Below are 10,862 nucleotides of genomic sequence, written 5' to 3' on the forward strand. Positions count from 1 at the left end.
TCGCCGGTGGTGGTGACGACGGCGTTAGTCATCCTGATATTGAGAGCAACGCCGTCGGCGGCAATGTTGTTGACGACGGAGATCGTGCACCCATCACGACGACGGCTGTGCACGCGCTCCCTCTTGCCCGGCCGACAGACGCTGAACTGCGTGACCCCGGAGAGCGAGAAGAACGTGGAGGTGAGCGTCAAGGTCCTCGATTGCGACACCATCACGCAGGTCAAGGAGAAGCTGCTCGACGCCGTCCACAAGAACGTGCCCTACTCCCAGCGGCCCAAGGCCATTGACCGCGACCTCGGTGAGGCCCCGGCCGTCTCGTCCGGGAACCACGCGCATCGCGTGGGGGAGCTGGCCAGCAGATGATGGGGAGAAGTTAACGTAGCGGTGGATAGATCACGGCTTACGATGACGACGATGACGATGACGGTGGTGGCGTGCGGTGGTGGCGTGTGGTGAGCAGAGTGGCGACAGGGCCGCATGGGGCGCGTGATCCTGCAGGACGAGGACGTCACCACCAAGATTGAGAACGACTGGAAGCAGCTCAACACGCTGGCGCACTACCAGGTGACACTCACACCCCACGTGGTTAGACTCACACCACGTGGTGACACTCACACCCCACGTGGTTAGACTCACACCACGTGGTGAGACTCACACCACGTGGTGAGACTCACACGGAGACTCACAGACCCACACATGGAGATGTTGGCGAAGCTGAACTGGGACGATCTTGGGGGAAGTGCCAAGCATAGTGGCTCCTGCGAGCGTGGGTCGAGCGTGGGTCCAGTGTGGGTCGAGTGTGGGACGAGCATTGGTCGAGCGGGCGGTGCGTGCGCTGTTGCCGTAGGTGGCCGATGCATCCACGGTGGCGCTGGTGCCCAAGCAGACGGCATCCTACAACGCCGCCAACTCGCTGCTCTCGCGCTCCGTCAACAAGTATGGTGAGCATCAGCCAGGGTACCAGCCAGGGCACCGGCCAGGGTACCGGCCAGGGTCCCGGCGACTACCAGCGAGCAGAGTGCCGGCGCTACGTCCGTGCGCTGTGCACCGTGCGCTGGGTGCGTGGGGACCAGGGGGAGGCTCCGGGCACCTCGTTTGGGTGCGCCGAGCACACGGTGGTTTGTTTGTCAGCGTTGGTTTTAGTGTTGTTGGTGGTGGTGTTGCTGGTGGTGTTGGTGGTAGTGTTGGTGGTGGTGTTGCTGGTGGTGTTGGTGGTAGTGTTGGTGGTTGTATTGGTGGTTTTATTGGTGGTAGTGTTGGTGGTAATAGTGTTGGTGGTTGTATTGGTGGTAGTGTTGGTGGTAGTGTTGGTGGTGGTGGTGGTAGTGTTGGTGGTGGTGGTAGTGTTGGTGGTGGTAGTGTTGGTGGTGGTAGTGTTGGTGGTGGTAGTGTTGGTGGTGGTAGTGTTGGTGGTGGTAGTGTTGGTGGTGGTGGTAGTGTCGGTGGTGGTAGTATTGGTGGTGGTAGTGTGGTGGTGGTAGTGTTGGTGGTGGTAGTGTTGGTGGTTGTATTGGTGGTGTTAGTGTTTGTGGTGGTAGTGTTGGTGGTGGTAGTGTTGGTGGTTGTATTGGTGGTGTTAGTGTTTGTGGTGGTAGTGTTGGTGGTGGTAGTGTTGGTGGTGGTAGTGTTGGTGGTGGTAGTGTTGGTAGTGGTAGTGTTGGTGGTGTTAGTGTTGGTGGTGGTGGTAGTGTCGGTGGTGGTAGTATTGGTGGTGGTAGTGTGGTGGTGGTAGTGTCGGTGGTGGTAGTGTCGGTGGTGGTAGTGTCGGGGGTGGTAGTGTCGGTGGTGGTAGTGTCGGTGGTGGTAGTGTGGTGGTGGTAGTATTGGTGGTGGTAGTGTGGTGGTGGTAGTGTCGGTGGTGGTAGTGTCGGTGGTGGTAGTGTGGTGGTGGTAGTGTCGGTGGTGGTAGTATTGGTAGTGGTAGTGTCGGGGGTGGTAGTGTCGGTGGTGGTAGTGTCGGTGGTGGTAGTGTGGTGGTGGTAGTGTCGGTGGTGGTAGTATTGGTGGTGGTAGTGTGGTGGTGGTAGTGTCGGTGGTGGTAGTGTCGGGGGTGGTAGTGTCGGTGGTGGTAGTGTCGGGGGTGGTAGTGTCGGTGGTGGTAGTATTGGTGGTGGTAGTGTTGGTGGTGGTAGTGTGGTGGTGGTAGTGTCGGTGGTGGTAGTGTCGGTGGTGGTAGTGTCGGTGGTGGTAGTGTGGTGGTGGTAGTGTCGGTGGTGGTAGTGTTGGTGGTAGTGTCGGTGGTGGTAGTGTTGGTGGTGGCAGTGTTGGTAGTGGTAGTGTTGGTGGTGGTAGTGTTGGTAGTGGTAGTGTTGGTGGTGGTAGTGTCGGTGGTGGTAGTGTTGGTGATGGTAGTGTCGGTGGTGGTAGTATTGGTGGTGGTAGTGTCGGTGGTGGTAGTGTTGGTGGTGGTAGTGTTGGTGGTGGTAGTATTGGTGGTGGTAGTGTTGGTAGTGGTAGTGTTGGTGGTGGTAGTGTCGGTGGTGGTAGTGTTGGTGGTGGTAGTGTCGGTGGTGGTAGTGTTGGTGGTGGTAGTGTTGGTGGTGGTAGTATTGGTGGTGGTAGTGTTGGTGGTGGTAGTGTTGGTAGTGGTAGTGTTGGTGGTGGTAGTGTTGGTAGTGGTAGTGTTGGTGGTGTTTTCTCACCGGGCTGGCGCTGATTGTAATGGCAGGGAAAACAAAACCACCGAGCCGGGAGCAGCAAGCGGAGGCCACGCGGAGAGAGGGGAGAGCCGTGCGAGGCGGCGGTGGTGGCGACGTGGGGTGCCATGGGGGGTGCCACGGGGGGTGCCACGGGGGGTGCCACGGGGGGTGCCACGGGGGGTGCCACGGGGGGTGCCACGTGGTGTGCTACGCGGGGTTACCACGTGAGGGGTGGGGTGCCCTTTGTTATTTTTGGGGTGTTTCACTTTTACATTTATTTATATTTCCCCCGGTTCACCGTCACGGTCTCGTGACACAAGGTGAGATAAATTGCCGGCGATGTGGGAACGCCGGGCCCGGCCTGCCACTCTTGGCGCTCCCCCAGCTTCAATAAACAGGAAACCTCCCTCCCTCCCTCCTTGGCTGAGCCGTGCCACTACACCGTGGCGGCTCCCTGCTGGCGGCCCCTCATTACTCCGTGTGGCACGGCATGCGCCGCGCCTTTTAATTAACGGGGAAATCGCCCGCTCTTCGTGCGCCGGCGCCGACGCCACCTTTGAAGTGCACGGAAATTTAATATCAATTTACGCCGCCGGTTCTTTCCGGGTGTTACGTTCCAATTAGGAGTTAATTTCCACGCCCGCTTCTTACGCGGGCGTGGAATTGGCATGCTCGCTCGCCACCGGTCGTGGTCGTTCGCTGCCTCTGACCGCCCGGCGCGACGCGCGACGTGCCGGCGGCGCGGTGGCACGCGGTCCTGCCGTGCCAATGCCGTGACTGCGTGGTGCCCGCGTGGTGACCGCGTGGTGACTCGTGGTGCCCGCGGCCAATTCTTGGCACCGCCGCGGCCGAGCCGGGACAACTCGCTCAGCTCTCGGTGCCTTCGCCTTGCCTAGCCTGGTGCAAGGCTCAAGGCCTTCCTCTTCTCCTCTGCTTTCATTGACGGCCTCTCTCGCAGAGACTCACAAAGAGACCCATGAACTTCACACAGAGACCCATAGACTCACAAAGAAACCCGTAGACTCAAACAGAGACCCATAGACTCACACAGAAACCCGTAGACTTACAGAGACCCATAAACTCACACAGAGACCCATAGACTCACACAGAAACCTGTAGACTCACACAGGGACCCGTAGACTCACAAAGAGACTCATGAACTTCACACAGAGACCCATAGACTCGCGCAGAGACCCATAGACGCACACAGACCCATAGACTCACACAGAAAGCCGTAGACTCACACAGAGACTAATCCACTCACACGGAGACTGATAGACTCACACAGAAACCCGTAGACTCACACAGAGACTTACAAGACTCACACAGAGACCCATAGACTCACACAGACACTGATAGACTCACACAGAGACCCATAGCAAGACATACTGGATGTGGCATGCCGTGCATAGGAATATTTTCTGCGCCTGGTGAGGTGGCGCAGGGATCAGGGTGCCCGCCCGCTCACTGAGTCGCTCCGCCTACTCGCCCGCACGCACTCCTGCTAAATCAGTTGCCCGCCCGATTGCCCGCTCGCCTGACCATTGATTGCGACCTCCGGTTCGGCGCTGGCTCCTCTGCGTCCCCGCGCAGAGAGCATCATGAGGCACCCGGGCAGCCCGGACTCGCTGCGCTCGCGCACGCCCATGATCACTCCCGACCTGGAGAGCGGCACCAAGCTGTGGCACCTCGTGAAGAACCACGACCACGCCGACCAGAAGGAGGGCGACCGCGGCAACAAGATGGTTTCCGAGATCTACCTCACGCGGCTGCTCGCCACCAAGGTGAGGAGACGCATGCTGCCCCCTGCTCCCGCGGTCCCTCTCGCCTCGTCGCTCGCCAACGAGGTGGTCGGTCTCTATTGGACCTCCGTGGGCCTCTGCGTGACCGTCGTCACGATGCACGTGTTGGTCGGGACGGTGCGTCGCTCACGCTGGCGGTGTCGCCGTGTGCGGTGCCCGCGTTGCAGGGCACGCTGCAGAAGTTTGTGGACGACCTGTTCGAGACGATCTTCAGCACGGCGCACCGCGGCAGCGCCCTGCCCCTCGCCATCAAGTACATGTTCGACTTCCTGGACGAGCAGGCCGACCGGCACGCCATCCACGACCCGGCCGTACGCCACACCTGGAAGAGCAACTGGTGCGTCGTGCGTGTGTGTGTGCGTGCAAGCGGGAGTGTACTGGTCAGCACACTGCACTAGGAACCTGGCGACCAGAGTTTAATTTCTGCTTAGGTTCAACACCAATGATGATTATCTGAACCGGTCCTAGGCCTCCCCTAGGTCGACTCTGCTGCAATCTGGTACCTGGTGGGATGAGTAAACATCGGCACTGGGGAGACAAAGGCGTGCCGGCCAGCACTTGCCCCACCAGCTTATAAAATGCGTTGCTGTTGTACAAGCAACTCGTGGTCAGATTGGCTAAATGGGTTCACGTGGCCATCCTGACAGACAATACTTAATTTCTCCTACTATCCCCCCTCCTCCTCCTCATCTCCCCCTCCTCCTCCTCTACCCGCCCACCCTCCTCTGCACAGCCTGCCACTGCGCTTCTGGGTGAACGTGATCAAGAACCCGCAGTTCGTGTTCGACATCCACAAGACGAGCATCACGGACGCGTGCCTCTCCGTCGTGGCGCAGACCTTCATGGACTCGTGCTCCACCTCGGAGCACCGGCTGGGCAAGGACTCGCCCTCCAACAAGCTCCTCTACGCCAAGGACATCCCCAACTACAAGCACTGGGTGGAGAGGTGAGCGCCAGGGCGAGGGCTTGGGAGAGCGCGCGTGGAGCGCCGCGCTACCAACCCGGCGACCCGAATTCGGTTCCCGCTCACGAACGATAACGGCGACGAATATTTGAACCGATCCTGGGCCTCCCCTAGGTCGACTCGGCCTTAAGTGAGTTGGTGTGATATGTAAAAATCAGTAATGGGGAGATGAAGGCAGCCGGGCGTGATGCTGGCCACCCACCCCTCGTGTGCCGTGGTCCACATTTGCCACATTTTAACAAACGATGCTGCGGATGACTCTATTGGGATCGCGACCGCAGCAGCAGCGGCCACCACCATCCCATGCTGGCTGAGCGGCCGCTGGCCCCGGTTCCCTGCCCTAGCGAGCACGATGGACCCAACGGGTGCCTTTCCTTGATCACCTCACTGACGTTTGCACGCGTGTCCTTGTGTTTGTGTTTGCGCGTGTGCGTCCACGGTGCGTGTGTGCACGTGTGTATGTGTGTGCGTGTCTCCATCTCTGCCGCAGGTACTACACGGACATCGGCAAGATGCCGGCGATCAGCGACCAGGACATGAACGCATACCTTGCCGAGCAGTCGCGCATGCACAGCAGCGACTTCAACACCATGAGTGCCCTTAACGAGCTCTACCTGTACGTCAGCAAGTACAAGGACGAGGTGGGGCTCGCCACGACGCCAACGCCGCACTCGAGCGCCTCTTCCTTCGCTGTTATGATGATGTTCGTTTCCCCAGGCAGGCCTCTAGGCTCTCGTTCAGGAGGGCCCTGCCAAGTGTTCGCAGTAAGGGGGTCGATGCTGCTGCTGTGCGCTCCCGATTGTAAGAAACCCACTCAGAGCATGGGAAGAGCAAATACAGACCGTCGGTGATCAGGCTGAGCACATCAACTCGCTCTGCTTGAGAACGCGGGTTACTCACGAGCAGCCTAGAATAGCAATGCCCGGCAATTGGATCATTCCTTATTGTCCCTTAGTGTACGTCCTCGATGGAGATGGAGCAATCAAATCAGCCCGTACGCAGAAGCTAGACGGATCGTTGCTTCGATCGATGGCTACGTCTTGGGGTGGCTCTTACCCAGCAGCGGATAGATCACAGATGAATCGTAATGCGACGACGGATTAACGTAGCTCGGTTGCTCTCGGCCCCCCCTGTACCCCCCGTACACAGATCCTGGCCGCACTGGACCAAGATGAGCAGGCCAAGCGGCACCGCCTGGCTTTCAAGCTGGACCAAGTGATCTCCTGCATGTCCGGGGACAGTTAGAGGTCACAGCACCGCCAGTGTCGCAACCACCACCACCACCGCCGCCGCCGTCGCCGCCACCACCACCACCGTCACCGGCCGGGTGAAGTGTTGCTTATTTTAGTTCTTTATTTTTCCTCTATTTTTTTTTAAAACACCGCCGTCCGTCTGTCCGTCCAACCATCCGACTGACCGACCGAGAGGACGCGTGACGGTTTTGTGTTGCCGCACTCGGGCGACCGGACGTCCCGCTTTGCGACACGCCCGGCCGCGTGGTTCCACGGTGGTCCGCGATGGAGGGCAGCGAAGCGCGGGGAAGCGACCGTCCACGCGCACCCGCGGGTCGGCCTCCCCGCTTCACTTGCCGGAGGCGCGGCTCCACCCGGGAGTCGACCCCGTGACCTCTACGCGGCATGGGGAAAAGGCCGTTTAGACCCCTGGGAGGGACGCGGGGAGGCGCGGTGACCTCTTCGCCCTGCGGGGGAGACCGACGGGAGAGCAGGAGAAGGCCCAGGGAGATCCGGGGGAGACCTGGCAAGGGGCTGAGAGTCGGCGTTTGTTGGAGAGATCGACCGGAGAAGCGGCCTGCTCTGCATCGCTCCGACACTGCTGCTCCCGCCGAGCCGGAGAAGGAGTGCAGCCTCGCGGCCCCCCTCCCACCACGTGGACGGCGTTCTTCCATCCCGCCGCTTCAATCGTGCACACTCGACACCGACACGGAGCGCTCCGCTCGTGTCTTGCTTCGTCGCGTTTCCGCTGGATCTTCCGAATGTTCGTTAACCCCTTGTCACGGCCCCCGCGGAAGAGCCGACGAGTGACTTATGGGGGCCTGAACGCGAGCACCACTGACCGAGACTTGGTGAACCGTGGGCGTCGTTATCGCGCCCCCCTCCCCAAACTCGCCCCCCCCCCCCCCCAGCATGTCTTGCACAAAGCATCGATGCTGCGAACGATGATGCGCACGCGACCCATTTGACGGAGACGAAGATTGTTTGAACGGCTCGAGAGAAACGCAACGGCTTCGGATCTTCGCTGGGGTCGTTTTGTAATTTTATTTTTTAGAAAAATATCCCCCTTTTACGGAGGGGAAGAAAATGAGACAAAACGCACGCACGCACATGCACGCACGCACACACACGCGTCAAAATTTCGGCCTCCGTCCGTCTGCAGGGGCGTCTCCGCGCTCCCCAGCGCTCCGGGCTCTAGGCCGTCTTGACCGCCAGTATTGAAGCGTCGCGTCTCCTTCCCCTGTTTACTCGAAACGACAAACTGTGGTTGTACAGCACAAAAAGGAAGGGGCGAGCGAGACGGAGCGCCGCCCGTCCCCGTGATCGCGCCCTCTCGGTGTTCGAGCGACCCCCACGCAGCGGCGAGCTTTTACCGCACCCAGTCGGTCCGTCGGCTACAAGTAAGGTCAAGGGTGGGGGGGGGGGGTGACATTTTTTGGGTCTTTTCAACAAACGAAGTGAAAGCAGGAGTTTTAAGATGCTGCTGTGTGCACAACTCGCTCAGTCGTATGTCCAGTGTCGCTCCAGTCTCTCGAACATTATATGGCTGCAGCTACTGCTGTAGCTGCTGTAGCTGCTGCTGTAGCTGCTGTAGTTGCTGCAGCTGCTGCTGTAGCTGCTGCTGTAGCTGCTCCTGTTGCTGTAACTGCTGCAGCTGCTGCTGTAGCTGCTGCTGCTGTGGCTGCTGTTGTAGCTGCTGTTGTAGCTGTAGCTACTGTTGTAGCTGCTGCAGCTGCTGCTCCTGCTGCTGTAGCTGCTGCTGTGGCTGCTGCTGCTGCTGTAGCTGCTGCTGCTGCTGGTGTAGCTGCTGTTGTAGCTGTAGCTACTGCTGTAGCTGCTGTAGCTGCTGATGCTGTAGCTGCTATTGCTGCTGCTGGAGTTGCTGCTGTGGCTGCTGCTGATCTTGGGCTGGCGTGCGTCAGAAAGTGTCCACGGTGGCTGGTGTAGAGCGAGTGAGTGAGTGAGGCTGCACGAGGAGCTCCGGATGACCACGCTGGTTTAGAGTTCGGTCGCTCTCTGTGCCGCCGCCGTGACCCGAGCGTGGCGTCGCCCGTTCGCCGCTTGGCAGTGTTACTGGAGCGCGGGTTTATGCTTTACACGCGCACGCGCACACGTGTACACGCACACACGTGTACACGCACACACACGTGTACACGCACACACACGTGTACACGCGCACACGCACACACGTGTACACGCACACACACGTGTACACACACACACACGCACACACGTGTACACGCACACACGCGCACACACACACACGTATACACGCACACACACACGTGTACACGCACATACACGTGTACACGCACACACACGCGTACACACGTGTACACACACGTGTACACGCACACACACGCACACACAGGTGTACACGCACACACAGGTGTACACGCACACACGTGTACACACACGTGTACACGCGTGTCATTGTGGCAGTGCCAGAAGACTCCACTGTGTTGGGTGATCCTATGGACCTCAGCTGCCTTGGGGGGAGGGGGGGGGTGATGCTCGGTGTATGAATGATGATGACGACGACGACGATGATGGTGATATCGATTAATATTATGATTATTGCTCTGTTGTTATTATTGTTGTTGATGTTGTTGTTGTTGCGATGTCGAGCCGCCCGCGTATAAAGTCGCACCCTCCTCCCCGTCCTGCTCCTCCGCGCTCCACGTCTCTTGTCGCGGCCGTGCGTGCGCCCTCGTGCGTGCTTCTGTCGAAGGAACCAACTCGCGTCCCCCGCCACCCCCCGGCCTCTGCCCCCCATCCTTGGGTCACGAAGCGCCTGACCCCGGCTTGGTGACCCGCCAACAACTCCCACCGCCCGGCACGGCCGCGTCGACGGACCGAGAGAGGCGAGGAGCGACTCGGCTCGGCCGGCTTCAGGAAGGGCCCCCCCCCCCCCGCCCCGCCAAAAACAAATCACGGCCCCCTATCCCCTTCCCTCGGAGCGCATTTGGGCGATGGGGGTGGATTCATCGACGATCCGGATTCACCAAAGGTCCGCGCGGCGCTCCCCTGCCCGCGGGGCGACCTCCAGACTCTCGCGCCAGGCGTGGGGAGCGATGAGCGACGTCGATCGTTACGAGAGTGAGAGAGAGAGAGTGAGAGAGAGTGAGTGAGAGAGCGAGAGTGATACTTTTACTTTTAAACAACTTTTATTGCTGCCAGCAGCAACAGCACTGGAAACTTTTAAACAACTTTTATTGCTGCCAGCAGCAACAGCACTGGAGGCGATTTCGATATGAAACACAAAGTCACCAGCAAACAAATAAAATAAACGCTTCAAATCCACGCGCTGTGGCGCTAAAAGCACCACACACAACACAAAAGAAAAGTCACGTGGTGGTTTTGGTGGTCATCGCGTACGCCACGGTGACGAGCGAGCGCTTCAGAAGGTGAACACGAGGGTGCCGTCCACACTGGTACAGAGGGCTTGTCCGACTCCCCAGCGTTCGAGGAAGATGTGCACATCACCGACATGTGTGTGGTATGCGTGCTCCAGCCGGAGCCGCGCCTTGAGCAGGCCCCTGAACACTGGAAGCACAGAGCAGCCGTCAGTGTCACCTTGCAGCATCTTTTTTCTCGTTCTGTACACCACCAACTTCGCCTGAGCACAAGCGAAGTTGGCGAGGTCATGGCGCTTGTTAGCCAGGTAAGGCACCACCCCATATACGAAGCTGCTGTTCTAAAAGGGCACCCCCAGTTTCCTGAAGATGTCCCCCAAAAGGCGGAACATTGGTTTGAGAGTGCGCGCAAAGACAAACTCGACGTCGGCAGTAATTTATTTTGCTGTGAAGTTACGCCGCGTGGAGGAGCGTTGGGGTTCTGTGCGTGACAAGGCATCACGGTGGCGGAGAGGTTCAATGTCGGTGCGTGTACATTCCATTTGTAATAAATCGCACATCCAAATGTGTGTGCGGCGCGGTGTGCTTGACGCGATTCCGACCCTCGCGCCCCCACAATGGGAGTGTAGCGATGTGATGACTGCGGGGTAACAGCAGCACGCGCTCGCCACGCGTGTGCATGCGCGCGCTCGCGCCACGCGTGTGCATGCGCGCGCTCGCGCCACGCGTGTGCATGCGCGCGCTCGCGCCACGCGTGTGCGCGCGCGCGCTCGCGCCACGCGTGTGCGTGCGCGCGCGAGTGGGGGAGCGGTGGCGCAGCGGTCAGCGCTGCGCTGCCAACACGGCGACCCACAGAGTTCGATTCCCGC

At 59.5% G+C, this 10,862-nt stretch overlaps 1 protein-coding gene across 1 annotated transcript in view; it reads left to right on the forward strand.

Moving 5' to 3' along the window:
* LOC144721400 (plexin-A1-like) overlaps positions 1–10,562 on the forward strand; it is a 136,029-nt gene extending 125,467 nt beyond the window's left edge. Inside the window, exons 25-32 of the mRNA XM_078598997.1 lie at positions 139–298; positions 461–564; positions 848–941; positions 4,233–4,423; positions 4,609–4,778; positions 5,175–5,387; positions 5,896–6,046; positions 6,555–10,562. Of these exons, the coding sequence (XP_078455123.1) occupies positions 139–298; positions 461–564; positions 848–941; positions 4,233–4,423; positions 4,609–4,778; positions 5,175–5,387; positions 5,896–6,046; positions 6,555–6,650 (1,179 nt within the window). The 3' untranslated portion in view covers positions 6,651–10,562. The remainder of the gene's footprint in view (positions 1–138; positions 299–460; positions 565–847; positions 942–4,232; positions 4,424–4,608; positions 4,779–5,174; positions 5,388–5,895; positions 6,047–6,554) is intronic.
* Positions 10,563–10,862: the final 300 nt, after the last annotated feature.

The sequence above is a fragment of the Lampetra planeri genome, chromosome 11 (genome assembly GCF_965212315.1).
Source record: "Lampetra planeri chromosome 11, kcLamPlan1.2.h2, whole genome shotgun sequence".
NCBI lineage: Eukaryota > Metazoa > Chordata > Hyperoartia > Petromyzontiformes > Petromyzontidae > Lampetra > Lampetra planeri.